This window comes from Meles meles, chromosome 17 (assembly GCF_922984935.1).
Source record: "Meles meles chromosome 17, mMelMel3.1 paternal haplotype, whole genome shotgun sequence".
NCBI classification, from domain to species: domain Eukaryota; kingdom Metazoa; phylum Chordata; class Mammalia; order Carnivora; family Mustelidae; genus Meles; species Meles meles.
Window position 1 is genome coordinate 43,000,462 of NC_060082.1, and position 18,672 is coordinate 43,019,133.

Here is an 18,672-nt window from a genome sequence, read left to right on the forward strand (position 1 = left end):
GAAACTGGACTACAAGTGACACAATGAGATGGCTTATTTAAAAGCAAATGTAATAGCTACCGTAACCCCTAAAAAGCTATAATGTACTCAAAACCACTATAAATTAGTAAAAATGAAATTCTAAAAAACATTCAAGTTTTTTAACTTGAAACATTCATAAGAAAACAAAAAAAAAACAAAGAAACATAAAACAAGTAATAAAATGGTAGGCTCAAGCCATAACATTTATATTAAATGTAATAATTATCATATTAAATTATTACATTAAATGTAAAATATCAGGAATGAATCTGGCAGAGTGAATAAAAAAAAAATCTCTGTTGTCTAGAAGAAACTCACCTCAAATATAATTATTCAGTAATTTACCTAACAAGGAAACAATACCCAGTAAAAATGCAGAAAATTTTCACGATACATTTAAAAACTTTATACAGCAGCATACAACTGCAGAAAACACATTCTTTTCCACCACAAATATTTCAAAATTTAACTAATCACCAGGTGACAGTGCAAATATATTCAAAGGAAAAAAGCACAAAGTATTTTCTGACAACATAATTAAGCAGAAATCAACAACAGAAAGACAACAAGAAAATCCCGATGTCCAAGTAGTTAAGTTTACATCTAAATAACCCACAGGCCTAAGAAGAACTATAATGAAAATTAGAAACTCTTTTAAACTAAGGAATAACAAACAGAATACCATACTAAAATCATTAGATGCAAAGGCCTTAAATCCTTGTATTAGGGGGGGGAAAAAAGTCCGCATAATATGTATATCCAAGTTAACAAATTAGAAAAGGAACAATAAAATAAAAACCAAAGTAGAACATTAGAAATTGTAAGGAACATAAATTAGTAATATGGGAAAAAATTAAAAAAAAACAGAGAAGATAAACAATGACAGTAGTTGGTTCTTTTAGACAGACTCATAAAACTGATACATCCCTGGCAAGACCTGATCAAGAAAAAAAGAGGAGAAGACAAAGCAGCAGTAAAGAGAGTCAGGAATGAAAAATATCAGTAAAAACTTCAGGGGCATTCAAAGCTTAATATTAAAACCAATATGCTAATAAGATGAGGAAAATTTAGATGAAACAGACGACTCCTAGAAAAAGTATAACATGTCATGGGTGATATTTTTAACAAAAACTGAATAAGCACAACTGTTGTGTAACAGTTATTTTGTTCTAGAATAACTGAATAAGCACATAAGTGCTGCAGTAAATGAATCAATAGTTTAAACCTTTCTGCAAGCAAACAAATCCAAAGAGATTCTTCAGTAAAATCTTTAAACATTCAGCAAAGATACCCTTCCTAGACTATATAAATCCTTCCAAAAAACAGAAAGAGGGTACATTACCCCCAAATCATTTTAACAATCTTTATAGCAAAGCTGGACAAGATCAGTGTAAGAAAAAACTTACAGCACAATGTCACTAATGAAAATAGATGCAAAATCCTAAGCCAAGTATTAGAAAACCAAATAATATAGAGGTAAACACCATGGCCAAGTCTGGTTTACACTAGGAATACAAGTAGTGCAAACAACCATCCTGGTGGGGTTTTCTAGAATGCAAAGTGTACAGTGATAAAACTACAATATGCCTGGGCAAATCAGGATGGCTGGTCACCCTAGGTGCAACGCTGATTTACCTCTTAATATTAAACCAATGTAATTATTCACATTAACAGAATTTTTTAAAAAGTAAGTATCACCTCTGATGCACAAAAATTTTGAAGAATACGCAATCCCCACTCATGATTAAAAGGAAAAATGTCCTCTTAGGAAACTGGGAATAGAAATTTACTTCCTTGAAAGATAAAAAGTACCTACAAAAAAACCTCCAGAAAACATCATACCTAATGGTGACACGTCGAAAGCTTTCACTTTGAGATCAGCACCAAGACTAGGATGCCCCGCTATCACCACTTCTATTCATCATTGTACCGGAAGTCCTAGCCAGCAGAGTAAGACAAGAAAAATAAATAAAAGATATAAGGATCATAAAGAAAGAAACTAAACTGTTATTATTTGCAGATGACGGTGTGTATAGAGAAGACATAAAAGAATCTACAAATAATCAGAATTAATGAGAATTTAACAATGATGCTGGATACAAAATAATTATCTATAAAAATCAATTGTATTTCTGTATACCAGCAACAAACAGTAAGAAACTGAAATCGAAGACACATTGTTTATAATAGTATAAAAAAAATGATGAAGACCTAAGAACAAATCTAAAACAAAGGTATATAAGAATAATACCCTGAAAAATATCAAAGTTTTGAAAGACATTCTTAGGACCTAATTATAAACAGAGAAATATCAAATTCATGGGTCAGAATACTCAATATTATATATAGATATGCTCTCCCAAATTGATCTATGGAGTCAAAGTAATCCCAATAAAAATCACAACAGGTTTACCATGAAAATATACTAGGTGGTTCTAAAATTTATACAGGAACAACAAGAGCCATAAATAGCAAGAACTTGCTAAAGAAGAATAGTAACTTCAAATTCTAATATTTAATACAATGTAGTTCTGCCAAAAAGATAAGCAAATACACCAGTGAAGCAGAAAAGAGAGCCTAGAAATGGACCCTCACATATATGGACACATTATGCATGACAAAGATGGTGCTTGAGAGCAATAGGAAAACGATGGGCTTTTTAATTAAGGATGCTTGGACAACCAGATATCCATATGAGAAGTTGCCTATCCCTCACATTATACACAATAATAAATTCCCAAGCAGATTATAATCTTAATGTGAAAGATAAAAAAAATAAAGCTTCAAGTACTTAATATGGCAAAATATCTCCATGACCTCAAGTAGGAAATTCCTTATCTAACACAAAAGGCACTAATTATAACAGAAAAGACCAATAAATTTAACGCCACTAAAAACAGAAATTTCGTTGGTCAAGTGACATCATTAAGATAATGAAATAGCTCAATCAGATGAAGAAAATACTTGCTGGACAAAGAATTTTTATCTAGACTATATAAACAACAAACTATTAGGAAAATCAACTAAGTAGAAAAGATGCGAAAAGCTTTAACAAGTACTTTATACATACACAAAAAAATCCAAATGGCAAGCAAAAAACATAGTATGCTCAACCTCATTAGTCATTAGGGAAATGCAAATTAAAGCCACAAAGAAACAGCAATACATACTCTCAAGATTAGCTAAACTAAGAAAGTCTATTGTGATACCAAGTATTGGCAAGAATACCGTGCAAAAGCAACATGTATACAACACCTGTAGGAAGAGTAACTACCACAGCTACTCCGGAAAACACTTTGTTATATACTAAAGATGTGTCCTATGACTCATCAATTCCACTCCTACACACATACCATAGCTACATATGCATACATACACCTGGGTACATATACAAGATAGCAGCACTGTTTGTGAATAGGCCAAAACTGAAAAGAACCCAAAAGTCCAACAACCACAAAACTGGGGTATATTCATTTAATAAAATACTATACACAAAACTAACCAACGATAGCCAAATACAACAATACGGATGAGCCATAACCTTCAGTCAGAGAAGATAAGAACAGAACAAACATTACAAATTGCAGAAATAAATATACTGAAGTTAAAAAAACCAACTTATAAATACTTAGGCATCGGGGACGCCTGGGTGGCTCAGTGGATTGGGCCTCTCTGCCTTCCGCTCCGGTCATGGTCTTGGGGTCGTGGGGATCAGACCCCGCATCCGGCTCTCTGCTCGGTGGGGAGCCTCCTTCTCCCCCACACTCTCTGCCTGCCTAACTACTTGTGATCTCTTTCTCTCTGTGTCAGATAAGTAAATAAAATCTTTAAATAAATAAATAGATACTTAGGCATCAAAATAATAAAGAAAAACAGGAAGGTGATAAATATCAGACCACCAACCACCTAATGTGCAAGGGAGAAAGCTATAATCTGGAAAGGTTACGCAGGAACATTGGGAGTCCCAGCAATAATGTGACTCTTACATTAGGATGGTGGTTACATGAATGGTCACTCTACATAAATCTTTAAACTGTAAGTTTGTTTTATGGACTTTTCTTGTTTTCTTTCATATAAAACACTGTAAAATTAGCTCACTGGAATTCCATACAAAACCAAAAGGAAACCAAGACTTACCAAACCTATCCTACTACAGTAAACAGGTAAAAATGTCCAGAAGTATATTTCAAAATTAAATCAAATTAAATATATGGCAGGTGTTTAAATGCTAGTACAAATCTGGCTTTTACATGAAACCCAAAGTTCCTTTGTTCAATTAAACTATGAAGAAAGAATGACATTTTCATTTAAATACATACACTTTATTAAATGCTGTGGTAGGCAGAATCTAAGATAGCCTCCAAAGATTCCCACTTAGTATTCACACACACATGCAGTTCCCTCTCTTGGTGTAAGCTGGACTTAATGATTTGCTTCTAATGACCAGAAAACAGCACATGTGTTGGGATGTAACTTCCAAGGTGAAGTTACAAAAATTATACAACTGCTATCTTCAAAATGCTCTTTCTCACTGGCTCCCTCTGGGAGAAGCCAGCAGCCATGTACAAAGCTACCTATGGAGAAGTCCATGTGGCAAGAAATTAGTATCTCTTGTCTAAGAGCCAGTGGGTGACCTTGGAAGGGTTCCTATCCTGGTCAAATCCTGAGGTAACTGCTGCCCTGGCCAACACCTTGATTGTAGCCTGGTAGAAACCCTGGGCCAAGGCACTCAGTTACATTGTACCATAATTCCTGACCCAAGATATCAAATGTTCAATTTTTAAGTCATCAAATTTGAGCATAACTTGTTAAACAGTAATAGATTACTAATACAAATGCCTACTACTGTGTGCCCTTCTCTTAATATTTGAAAAAGAGGGGCCCCTGGGTGGCTCAGTGGGTTACAGCCTCTGCCTTTGGCTTGGGTCATGATCCCAGGGTCATGGGACGGAGCTCCGCATCGGGCTCTCTGCTCAGCAGGGAGCCTGATTCCTCCTCTCTCTCTGCCTGCCTCTCTGCCCACTTGTCATCTCTGTCTGTCAAATAAATAAATAAAATCTTAGAAGAAAAGAAAAGAAAAAGAGTCAGTAGGGGAAAATAACTCAAAAATTAAATGTAGGGTTCTAATAGCCCAAAAGGACTAGCAAGATGTGATACTCAAGTAAATAAGTATGTTAAATCTGAAAAGGAGATTTAACTTCTTAGATTGATATATATCAATATCTAAACCAATACCCATCATAACCCTAATAAAAACTAAGTCTAAGATCACAAAGTTAATTTCCAATGTCTGAATGCTAATCTTAGAAAAATAAATTCAAAAGTAGTAGTTTCCCTCCTGGTCAGCCTATATTTTGCTTGAATAAGTTCCAGTATAAATTATACAACAGGATATAAGAACTCTAACAACTATATTTATTTTGAGGGTTAAGCATGCAAATACTTAATAATATATGTGAGAAAATATAGTCACTTTATTCTGTCTGTACTAAATTATGAGGTATTAATCAACTAATTTCCTAAAGTTTATTTTTTTATTTATTTGAGAGAGAGAGAAATAAATCCACATAAGTGGAAGGAAGGGGTTGAGGAGGAACAGAGGGAGAGGGAAAGAGAATTTCAAGCAGGCTTCACACCCATGCAAGAGCCTGTCCCACCTGGATCTCATAACCCTGAGATCAGGACCTGAGCTGAAATCCAGAGTCAGATGCTTAACTGACTGAGTCACCCAAGTGCCCCTAGACTAAAGTTTATTATGATTACATAGCACTACTGTACCTAACTCCAATTATGAAGAAGTTCGTGAAATTCAAAGTAATTTTTAAATTTTTTTAAAAATTGTAAATGTTTAAAGTCTGTTAACTAGCACTAAACTTTTAAATTTGTAAATCTTTGTTAACCTAGCTCCTCAGTCCCCTGTATAATTAAATACGAAATACTCAAAATCACTCAATCATGGATACATTAAAAAAAAGAAAACCAAATTGTATTAATGACAATATAATCAGTGCACAGAAAAGGCACCAATATCCAGAAGTACTTAGAACTAGTGCACTTCTTGGTTAAATTGCCTACCATTAGAAAATATGGTTCAAGGGGGGAAAAGAAATCATTTAATCACAAGGATCAAACTAAAGTTAAGCTGTAAAATTCTATAGCACAATTAACCCAGATATTTAATGAAAAAAATATAGAAACACTGATACTAAGAGCTATGTGATCAAACACAGTATCTCAGAAGGTATTACTCAAGGCCATCAGCCATCACATCAGAGAAAGGACAAATTCGTATCACCAGGAAGAGTTATTTACTAGGAAACAATTCTCTATCGATCTCTCCCATTTCTGAACATGCTGTCAGAGCTTTTGTTCCAAATTACTTTTCAAGGATGTTTCTAAAGCAAACACCCTGGCAAGACAGAAATGGTGACTTTTTCCAGGACAAAGGACAGATTTGTTTTCTGATCAATATGATAAAAATGGTATCTCCCTGAAGGGCAAAGACTAAACAGGTTTTCCAGCAGACCCCTTTCAAAGACTGGGAATTTCTAAGCTCAGGGTTCCTTTGTCATGACATAAATCCACTATATGGGCAGCATTCACCTAAGCCCATCTCTACACTGCCCCTTTGGACTTGAGGATCAGAGAAAAACACATGCAGCAGCTGTGCCAGATGTGCCATAATAAAGTCCTCTATCTCCAGCCCAGCAGTCTCATGGAACAGACAGCACAAGTGAAATGGTGACAGGCTAACTCACCAGCTTGCTAGTAAGGTATTAATCTCAGAATCTTCAGGGGTTTTTTTTTTTTAGAGTTCCATGCTGTATCCTTATTACCTGAGACATATCAAATCTAACAATTTTGTTGCAAGCATTAATAGATCCCTACAAAAGCAGTGAAAAACCTCAGGGGCTAATGAAAACCTTAAATAATACAGAACATAGATAATGACCAGCCATTTAATTTAACACCCAAACATCCTCATATTTCAATTATACACTTAATTGAGTCATTTACTCATTCATTATCAGGTAATTTCTCATGTACTTAATCCCACTTTCAATGAATTCAAAGTCTAAGGCAGAAAGAAGCATATGAAACTACTACAAAACAATTTCATTCTGTTTTAAAGTTGGGAGGTATCTATGAAATATGAAAAACCATCACTTCTCCAAAGAATTTTCTATAACAAAAATATGTTGAGTGTACATATTAAATTAGTAATTTTATTTGTATATATAACATTTTCAGCTTTGCTATTCAAAATGTAGTCCAAGGACCAAGAATATCAACAGCTGAAGCTTGCTAGAAATGCAGATTATGGGGCCTAACAGGATCTTCAGGTGATTCTTATGCATACCAAAGCTGAAAAAGTACCCAAAAAAAAGAAAAAAAAAAATCGAGAGGAATAAATTTTACACCTGATCTTAGCCAAAAGATCAAGAAGCAACAGAGAGGAAGAAATTTTTAAATTTATAGTGAAGATAATGTTTTTTGTCATAGACATATTAAAATCAAAATTATTAGCTCAGCAAAGCTTAAGAATAAGAGAAAAATAGTCATAAACCATGTAAAGAATATTTAGCTGTTAACAATATCATAATACAGAAAAATCCAATTTGAACAAAATATGAAAAAGTTAAAAAAAACAGACATCACGAATAATCAAAAAAGGGGAAATACCAAACTAAGATAATGTAAAGGTTCTGACAAGGTACACTAACAGTACTTCATCAATATAAAGACATCTCTCATTTTTTTATTTTCAAAAATAGACAGCCTAGAACTTAGCACATTATAGATGTTACATATATTTTTAAAATGACTAAAAAACAACCTAATTAGACAGCCTAAAATAAAAATGTAAGAGATTTGTGACAGTTAGGAATTTAAACATAAAACTGCTTTCAAAGTTATATCAGCATTGTCCCCATAGCACAGGATTTTGCCTTTGATTTTCCCATATTTTGTACAAGTCTGAAATAACTAAGAAATTCCATGAATGTTAAATTAGAACATTCTGATTATAAGATTAATTAAAAAATTATCTTTTCACTATCCTTCATGCCTTATGCTTTCCAGGTTTTAAGTAGGTAGCTATATTTTTATCTGCATTTTCCCCGAGCATGTATTTTTGCCATAAGAAATATCTGAAACACTCTCTACTCGAGACTATATTATCTAAAGTTTCCTAAATTTTCTTTTCAGGGTGAAGGGTAGGCTGTCATTTGATAATTCCATTTTCTATTTTTTGCTGCTTTGAGGTAAGTCATTGTATTCAATCCTACAGAAAACTTTTCAGCACGTCTCCAAAAAGGGATTTTTTTAAAAGTATCAAGTTCTAAGGTAAAAGAAGTTAAAATAACAAAGAGTTAGAAAACTGCCTACAACTTAAACACTTCTTAAGTGTTTAAATAAACTTTTTAGGGTGCCTGGGTGGCTCAGTGGGTTGAGCCACTGCCTTCGGCTCAGGTCATGATCTCAGGGTCCTGGGATCGAGTCCCACATCGGGCTCTCTGCTCGGCAGGGAGCCTGCTTCCCTCTCTCTCTCTCTCTGCCTACTTCTCTGTCTACTTGTGATCTCTCTCTGTCAAATAACTAAATAAAATCTTTAAAAAAATAAATAAATAAATAAATAAATAAACTTTTTAGCATGAAATGCCTTTATAAAAATGGGGAAAAATGGGAATAGTTAGCAACAGTAAATGAAACATCATGTATAACATACAAAATAATATACCTCTCTCTTATTTCTTCTTGCAACCTTGAGGAATTCCATAAGGATCTGTAGTTGGGCTGCATGTGATTCCTATAATAGAAAATTATAATTGTCCTTTTAAAAATATAACTATGAGTTCAAAGTTTTCTTTAACACCACAATATAACCAGTATGAAGGAAATTCATGCATCCATTTAGCCTATTACTACTATTTAATCAGTTTTCCTATTTACTAACTAGCATTTTTAAAATCAAGCTGTTTTCAGGGTGCCTGGGTGGTTCAGTTGGTTAAGACTCTGCCTTCTACTCAGGTCATAATCCCGGGGTCCTGGGATGGATCCTGGCATCAGGCTCTCTGCTCAGTGGGGAGTTTGCTTCTCCTTCTGCCCCTCCCCTATGTGCGTTCTCCCTCTCCCTTTCTCTCTGAAATAAGCAAAATCCTTAAGGAACAAAAAAAAAACTAGTCATTTTCCCCAAAACTAAAACTAATTTTAAGAAACATAGCCATATGGGGTTTCCATGTCATGCTTTCCTTTCTCTTGCTGCCTTTAAAATACTCTATCACTATTTTTGGCCATCTTATTTACTTTCTGTCTTGGTGCAGACCTCTTTGGGTTGGTTTTGTTGGGGGCTCTATGTGCCTCCTGAATCTGGATTTCTCTTTCCTTCCCCAGATTCAGTAAGTTTTTAGCTATTGTTTCTTCAGACAAATCTTCTGCCCCCTTTTCTCATTCTTCTCTCCTTCTGGGATCCCTATCAAGTGACTGTTATGCTTGACAGTCTCTCTGACTTCCCTGGGTCTATTCTCATTTTGTGGATTTTTTTTCCCCTTTCATCTGCTCAGCTTGATTACTTTCCATTACTCTGTCCTCCAGGTGGCTGATCCGTTCTTCTACTTCCTCTTGGTTGTTATTTATTCCAGGTGGTCTACTGTTATTTACATTTAATGAGTCCAATAGCTCTATCTGGTTCTTTTTTGCATCTCCTATCTCTTGTTGGAGGATCTCATGGAGGTTCTGCACTCCTTTCTCAATTCTAGCGAGTATCTTTATGAGCATTACTTTAAATTTGCTATCAGACATATTACTTATCTCCATTTTGTTTAAGTCTCTTGCTCTGATTTTGTTCCACTCTTTCATTTAGGACATATTCCTCTCTTGTCCATTGTTGTGTCTATGTGTTAGGAAAGTCAGCTATGCCTCCCACACTTAAAAGTAGTGGCTTTGGGGCGCCTGGGTGGCTCAGTGGGTTAAAGCCTCTGCCTTCGGCTCAGGTCATGATCCCAGGGTCCTGGGATCGAGCCCCGCATCGGGCTATCTGCTCCGTGGGGAGCCTGCTTCCTCCTCTCTCTCTCTGCCTGCTTCTCTGCCTACTTGTGTTCGCTGTCTGTCAAATAAAAAAATAAATACATAAATACATAAATAAATGAATAAATAAGTAGTGGCTTTATGAAGAAGAGGTCGTGCAGTGCAATGTCTCTTTTTCACCAGAAAATAGTGCTTCGGGGTGTCTTCTATGTGTGTTGCTACAGGAGTGTCCTTTCATTGCTGTGGAGCTGTATTTGCCTTCACTCCAGCCTACAATGGCTTTCTGCCTGTTGTGGGCAGAGTCTGATGTGCCTGTGGTGTTAGTGGGCTGGTCCAGGATGGCCTTGGGCTTGAGCTGAATCAGAGCAGGTTATCTGCCAGAGATGAATAAGCACCAAACTGCAGGCACTTTCCCTCTGTTGTCCCCCGAGAAGCTTTTGTTGGTGGGCAGGGCCTGCAGTCAGACCAGCTACCTGCCCTCAGCCTACTGCTGGGGTCACAGTCAGACTGGTATGCAGTTATCTTCCACTCTCCCTGGAGCAGGACTTACTTTGGAGTGATACTGACCCTTGTCTGGGCTGTGCCCACACCGCCAGGCTTGTGGCCCTGCTTTGATGGGATCCTGCCAAGAGCAATCAGAAACAGTGGATCTGCTTCGTTGTGGCCTCTTATCTACATAGGGCTGTGGAGTCTGTTCTGCCAGTTTTCGGGTTGCTTTCTGGGTCATTTATGCCGATGTAGGTGTTCTCTAGGTGGTCACACGGCAACAGGTGAGCCCAGGATCCTCTACTGTGCCATCTTTCCAGCAGCCCGACAAAATTGTATTTTTAATAAACCCCTATCAGTATATAGAAATAAACTATAGGAAAAAATAAGCACAAAGGCCAGGAGAGGGGAAATGAAGTATATTACTGTAAGATTCTTGTAAATATAGATAGATGAAGGATATTACTTGAAGGCACAATGTAACAACAATTGTATTAAAGACCCAAAAGTGGGTCCCTGGGTGGCTCAGTCAGTTGAGCAACAGCCTTCAAGTCAGGTTGTAATCTCACGGTCCTGGGATAGAGTTCCACATCAGGCTCCCTGCTCAGCAGGAAATCTGCTTCTCTCTCTGCTCTTCCCCCAACCCCCTCATATTCTCTCTCCTTCTCAAATAAAATCTAAAAACAAAACAAAAAACGAAAAACAAAAGCAACCACTAAGAAACAAAACAGAAATGTACCAAGATAAACCCACAAAGCAAATAAAATGAAATCAAGAAAAATATCCAATCTAAAATCATATAAATCATGTTGTCTGACCACAATGCAATTCAACTAAAATTCAATTACCAAAATATCTATTTGGAAAAGTAGCAACATCCAACACACACACACACACACACACACACACACACACACACACACACACACACCAGACTACTATCAGACTCGCAATAACTAAAAATGAGAAAATACCAGGTGTTCATATAATACAAAAGAGCAACCTGGCAATTCTGATATGTTAAAATGTGCATGTAAATTCTATAAACAGTAATTTCAGTCCTTAAAACACTAAGTGTATATGCATGAGCACAAGGAAACATGTATAACAATATTAAATGTAGTAATGACACTCACAGCTAAGAACTAGGAAGAACACAAATATCTACCACAGGGCAACAGATATGTTCATGCAATGGGTTACCATGAATAAGTTAATAGGAACTAGATCTATATTTACCAACATAAACCTCAAAAAGTAAACAAAGAAGCATATGTCAAAAGGATAACTACAATATGAAACTTCTTATATACACTTCTTTTAATTTTTTTTATTATTTATTTATTTTTGAGAGAGAGAGCGAGAGAGAGACAGAGCACACATGAGCACACACCGGAGCATGCAAGCGGCAGAGGGAGAGGGAGAGAATCCCAAGCAGGGTCCATGCCCAGCACAGAGCCCAATTTACTTTAAAAAGATTTCTTATTTAAGAGAGAGAGCACATGTGTGAGCATGGGGAAGGGGGGCTGAGGAAGAGAACTGTGGTAATCACTGCACAAAACATGTATGTCAAGTCATTATGCTGTATAGCTTAAGCTTATACAGTACTATATGTCAATTATACCTCAGTAAAACTAAAATTAATTAATTAATTAAAGATAAAGGCCCATTTCCCAAAAAGTATGGGAGAAATTTCTACCAGCCCTGCCCACCCCCTGCCACCCAGAATGGGAGAATCATTTTGGTAAGCACAATCTAAGCTATTTCCTTCTTCTACTAAGATTCCTATTCAATCAAATGGAATCCAGATCTAAGCTGTATTAGTAATCCACCCAGAGAATTTTGAAATTGTAAAGGAAATCCCTTTTCTTCTATCAAAAAATAAATAATTATAGATGAAGAAAGTGCAAATGACCACATTATGTTATAAATATCTGAGAAACGAAAATCAGACCTGTCCCAAAGAAACAGACATGAGAAGCACCAAAGAATGATCCAACATTCAAGTGCCTGATCTCATTTCCTTTTAGTCTCCAGAAAAGCTGGCTATGGTTCCAATCTTCCCAATATTTGGTTGCTAAACACTTCCTTTTCACATATGTCAGCTACTCACTCCCTTACCCTGTCAGTAGATTCCCGCTTTTGTTTCAGCTAGGTCAAGGGGATACCTACTTATGCTGAGGTGTGAGTTGCTCCTAATGGATCATATTCAATTCCTAATACATGCAAATTCACATTTTATATTATTTATAAACATTTCACATTGTTTATACTTTATATCGTTTATATCTATTTACATGAAATAAACGCAATTTTACATTTATTTATATTTTATTACATGAAACAGGATATATTTAGTTCCACTTCCCATCTTTCTAAATGCCTTTATTTAAGCCATACACTACAGCTGCCACCAACAAACACCTGCTAAAAGGATTTTTATGTAAGTAAAAATAATCTCTATTTTATCTTCCAAATCTCATATGTGAATAAGGGAAGATGTAGCAAGGAATATATTCATTAGAAGATAAATCACCAATATAACTGTTCCCTATTAAAATGAAACTGTAGGGGCGCCTGGGTGGCTCAGTGGGTTAAGCCTCTGCCTTCGGCTCAGGTCATGATCCCAGGGTCCTGGGATCGAGCCCCACATCAGGCTCTCTGCTCCACGGGGAGCAGAGAGCAGAGTATCCTCAAAAATACACTATAATATTCTCTGCTCCACGGGGAGCAGAGAGCCTGATGTCTGTCAAATACATAAATAAAACCTTTAAAAAATAATAAAATAAAACAAAATGAAACTGTAGGGGCACCTGGGTGGCTCAATGGGTTGAGCCGCTGCCTGCGACTGAGCCCCACATCGGACTCTCTGCTCAGCGGGGAGCCTGCTTCCTCCTCTCCCTCTGCCTGCCTCTATGCCTACTTGTGATTACTCTCTCTGTCAAATAAATAAAATCTAAAAAAATAAAAATTTTTTAATAAAATGAAACTATATTTTGTCATGATCTTTCTTATCACTAAGTTTTTCTGAATATAAATGAGCCACCACAACTTGTAAGAAATCTTTTACTTGAAAAAGGGCACTGTTAGAAGTGATACCTTGTGCATGCTCTTTCTTACTGAATAAAAGTGGATAGACTGAGTGACAGATACTCTCCCATCATTTTTAAACATTTCTAGATCTTTTCCAATGCAATAAAGACTACCACTTAAAATTTTTTTAAGTTCAACTGCCAACTGAGGGTTTTAGAGGGGAGGGGGTTTTAGGGGGAGGGCACCTATGGCATGGAGCACTGGATTTTATACATAAACAATGAATCTTGGAATACTGCATCATGAACTAATGATGTATTTTATGGTGAATAACATAACACAATAAAAAATAAATAAATAAAATAAAGTTCAACTGCCACTTACTGCTTCCAGTTGTTTCTTCTTCTGCACTAGTAGTTCCAACATGAGGTTGACATTGGCCAAATCAAGGTTATCTTGATCAGTTCCCAACAAATCCTGAAATATTTGCCACCTGTGGCCATTCTAAAAACGAAGAAACAGAGTAACTTCCTAAGGAGACTGTTTTAGAGACCCTAAAATGTTTAACTGCTACTTCCTAATTATGTTTATTACATAGATATCAAAAATACACTATAATATTCTAACCTACTCCTTCCTAGACAATAGTTCCCCATTGCCTTCTAATTATAATTAAACACTATTTCTCTCTTAAATCAATCTGGGTAACAGATACAAAAGGCATATTCAAGACAAATGTTAAGTGAGCATGTCTAAAGGTGTAACTCCCTTCAAAATAAGTGCTTGGATTTTAATTATTTGTCTAGCTATATTTTCAACTTTGTACCTGGTAAGGTATTAATTTAGGCTCACTTCCTTCAATAACTTAGGACTGATTCTCTTAAATTGAGAATCTTCCAGAAGTTTTTCCAGATTACCAACTGTAGTTCCACCTTGCCATATAACCCTCTAAATGCCATGTACTACAAGACAACTCTGACTCAATGTGATCCCAGAAGACCTTTCAAAAGATGATCATTAAATTTTAGACGATGCAGGTAACAAAAGTTCTTTATTAAACAAAATAATCTTAAACAAATTTTCTTCTTAAAGAAAATCAATGACATACTAAGCTCTAATATCTAATTAATACTAGACCAATAAAAAAAACAAATTTAAATTTATTAAAAAGTAGTAATAAGAGTTGAAACATACGGTGCTACTCACTGAGTGGTCCAATTTGAACCTCTTTTCCTCAAATCTTTGCTTCTGTTTGAGAATGAGCTCATTCACTGAAAAGAGAAACAAAACAAAAAGCACATATAATTTGCATTGTTGTTAAATGTATCATCTAATTGTTCTGTTCAAACGGGTTCTATTTTCACTTTTAAAAGCCCCCAAATTAAAAAGATGTTAAGCAGAAAATGTTAGGCTTTCACTTTATTTCAAATTAGAAAACAATTTTCCATAGATTCTAATGCTACAACTGCTATTATTACTACCACTATTTTTTTTTAAAGATTTTATTTAGTTATTTGACAGAGAGAGATCACAAGTAGACAGAGAACCAGACAGAGAGAGAGGAAAGCAGGCTCCCCGCTGAGCAGAGAGCCCGATGCGGAACTCGATCCCAGGACCCTGAGATCATGACCTGAGCCGAAGGCAGCGGCTTAACCCACTGAGCCACCCAGGCGCCCCTACTACCACTATATTAAAGGAGAATTCTCTGGAATATGTACTTTCTCGTACACATCTCAATTATGATACTATCAGCACCTGGGGGAGACAATTCCTCACTGCGTTGGTCTGTTGCATCCTCCACATGGTACCTGGTTGACTCTCTAAGGTAGACACTAGAGATTCTTATTTGTTCTTCTTTTTGTTACTTTCCTATAAATACTATGGCAGATACTGTCAGTTACCTATCCAAAACCATCCCACCCACCCCCTTTTTTTAAAAACAACATAAATTTTTTTTCTAAGCCACATGCTTTCAGAAAAGCTAGGTCCCACCCCAGCCCAACATTATGATTCTTGACTAACTGAAGCCAATCTTGGCATTCACACCCTTGCAATAACTGACATGGAATTAAGTACGTGACCCAGTTTTAATCAATAAAGGGTATGCTGTCTTTCAGAAAGAAATGGATAGGAAGAAAAGAAGTTCTTTCCCTCCCTTCTTTAAGAGATGATGCCTGGAACTACTCAGAGCCATCCTACAATCTTAGAGTAGCTAGTCAAAGAACCAATACATGCTAGGATGGAGGAACAAAAAGATGTAAAGAACTTAATCATATCCCTGAACCACTGAATTTCCAATTCTACAAATCTTTTTCTTCTGTCTTTAAGGATGAACTGATAACATCAAACAAACAATAACAACAAAAAAATTCTGATAAAGAATACGAAACTAGGGACGCCTGGGTGGCTCAGTGGGTTAAGCCGCTGCCTTCAGCTCGGGTCATGATCCCAGGGTCCTGGGATCGAGTCCCGCATGGTCTCCTTGCTCGGCAGGGAGCCTGCTTCTCTCTCCACCTCTGCCTGCCTGTGTGCTCTCTCTCTCTCTCCTTCTCTCTGATAAATAAAATAAAATATTAAAAAAAAAAAAAAAAGAGTACGAAACTAGGGGCTCCTGGGTGGCTCAGTTGGTTAAATGTCTGCCTTCAGCTCAGATCATGAGCGCCGGATCCTGGGATGGAGCCCTGCATTAGGGCCCCTGCTCAGCAGAGAGTCTGCTTCTCCCCCTCCCACTGCTACTCCCCCTGCTTATACTACCAAATAAATAAATAAAATACTAAAAAAAAAAAAGAAAAGAAAAGAAAAGAAAGAAAGAAAAAGAAAAAAAAGAAACTAGCACTAAATCAGTTTAGCCCTAGGCTAGCACTTTATAGACATGATCCTATGAGTTATTCTCCCCATTTTAGAGATAAGGGAATATTAGAGGGAACATCAAGAACTTACTCATGGTGACAGAGAGTACAAAACCGAGTTGGGATACAAATCCAATATCTAATATTTTCCACTATACCACAATCTAACTATAAATATTTCCAAACAAACCGGAGAAGTATAAGGCCCATACTAGGAATCCAAGCTTCAAAGATAAGTAAGACTCAATCTAAGTAAGATGCAATCTAAGACTTGAGCAACTCTAAGTAGGAAGACAAATATATATGACACAGTAGGTATAACACAATGGGATAGTACTATCACTGAAGCAGACTTAAAAAGAACACAGGACAAGGAGCAATCAGGAGCTACAGTAGTGAGCAAGCAGGCTACACACAGAAGGTGACATTAGAATTGGGCCATAACATCCACACAGAGATTCATTAAGCAGAAAAAGAAGTGGAAAAGAATTAAGAGAAGGGTGTGAGAAAGAAGGGGTTAAAGTCATACAAGACCAGGAGATAAGATGACTTTAAATCAATATGGCTGAAACACAGGGTCAAAGTGATTTTGTTAATGATTAATAGGTTATGAACTAAGGCTGGAAATGAAGATAGACGAGAACCTGATTCTGAAGAGCCTGGTATGTATCTCACAAGTAAAGTTACCATTATAACCCAGGAAAGAGAAAGGAGAGCTCAAACTAATGAAGTGGGAATAAAGAGAAGCTCATAAATAAGAGTTTAATGTTTCAGTTACAGAATTAAACATCTGAATAAAAATGGGACTTCAACTTAAATACTTTACATGTGTATACCAAATTGCATTTTCCTCAGAAATCTCACATATCACTGAATTTGAAAGATATTCTATATCCATAATTGTGTCTGGACCCTTGAAATGGCCACAGTACTAAGAACAAACAATGCATTTCTACTGCTAAAGCTTCCATTCTAGTAACTATATTTTTAGAAGCAGAAGAGTAGTTAAAGCATATACCCTTGTGGAACAGATGGCTTAGGACCAAATCCCAATTCCACCAATACTATTGTATAAGTTTATAAAAGTAACCCAACTTCTCTGTACCTTAGTTTCCTCACCCGAAGGAGGATGTTGATGACAATAGTACTTTTCTCATAAGACTGAAAATTAAATGAGTTAGCTTACATAAAGCACTTAGGACACTACCTGGCAGTAGTAAGGATGTTATATACTTTTTTTTTTAACAGTTATTTTAAACTTAGCATTCTCATTATCCCTTCAAAGAATAATAATGCTATTCCGAAGGGTGATAAAATTCAATTTATAAATTTTACACATAGAGAAAGCTAGAAAAGAGAATGAGCAAGGGAGAGAGATGAAGGCAGGTAGCTGGAGAGAGGGATAGGGAGAGCTAGAGAGCAAGTCTTGGCAGGAGCAGAGGAGAGCAATTGCAGGAATTGGGGGGAGGTGGGCAGGTGCAGGATAGATGGGAACAGGGACAGGAACACTTCACCTTGCAAGAACCTTCTAGTAACAAGACCAAGCAGGATGGAAAGAATAGTGAATGTGTTGGAAGAGCAAGGGTATAAAGGGTAATGAAATAGAATATAGTGGAAGGTAGAAGAGATGGAGGAAGGAAAGTCAGAAGAAAAAGGGTCTGTGGTATAGTTTAGGGCAGGAAAGGAAAAATCAAAGTACTCATCTCGACAAAAAAGTAAATGATTATAAATGACCAAAAAAACAAATCTCTGAGTGTTTGGCTTCTAATTCTTTGTTTTCATTAAAATTAAAGAAAGGACTTCACTTGTTAACTAACTGACCATTAAGACTATTTTTGATGATAAATCAATAAATGCTTTTTTTCAGATGCCTGGGTGGCTCAGTCAGTTGAGCAGCTGCCTTCGGCTCAGGTCATGATCTCAGGGTCCTGGGATCCCCACATGGGGCCCCTTGCTTGGCAGAGAGACTGCTTCTCTCTCTCCCTCTACCTGCCACTCTGCTTGCTTGTGCTCTCTCTCTCTCTCAAATGAATAAATAAAATCTTACTAATTAATTTAAAAATGCTTTTCTTTTTATTTCTTAAGTGAGAACGAGGTCAAAAAACTGAGTGACATTAATGTTAACAAAATTCCTTCAAGCCCCATCAACTTATTCATGTAAGCAAAGCTTCTTAAGACTTACACTTTAAAAAAGAAAAATCTTAAAATTACATAAGGTTGTAGATCAATTATATCTCAATTTTTAAAAAACTATGAT

At 36.3% G+C, this 18,672-nt stretch overlaps 1 protein-coding gene across 4 annotated transcripts in view; it reads right to left on the bottom strand.

Moving 5' to 3' along the window:
• Positions 1 to 18,672, bottom strand: part of COP1 (COP1 E3 ubiquitin ligase) — a 252,902-nt gene that overhangs the window by 197,616 nt on the left and 36,614 nt on the right. For 2 of the 4 annotated variants that reach the window (XM_045983211.1, XM_045983214.1), the window contains exons 4-6: positions 14,761 to 14,837; positions 13,951 to 14,070; positions 8,762 to 8,830 (exon numbers count right to left, since the gene is read on the bottom strand). In XM_045983211.1, coding sequence (XP_045839167.1) covers positions 8,762 to 8,830; positions 13,951 to 14,070; positions 14,761 to 14,837 — 266 coding nt within the window. The remainder of the gene's footprint in view (positions 1 to 8,761; positions 8,831 to 13,950; positions 14,071 to 14,760; positions 14,838 to 18,672) is intronic. The other 2 variants (XM_045983212.1, XM_045983213.1) reach the window with 2 other exon arrangements.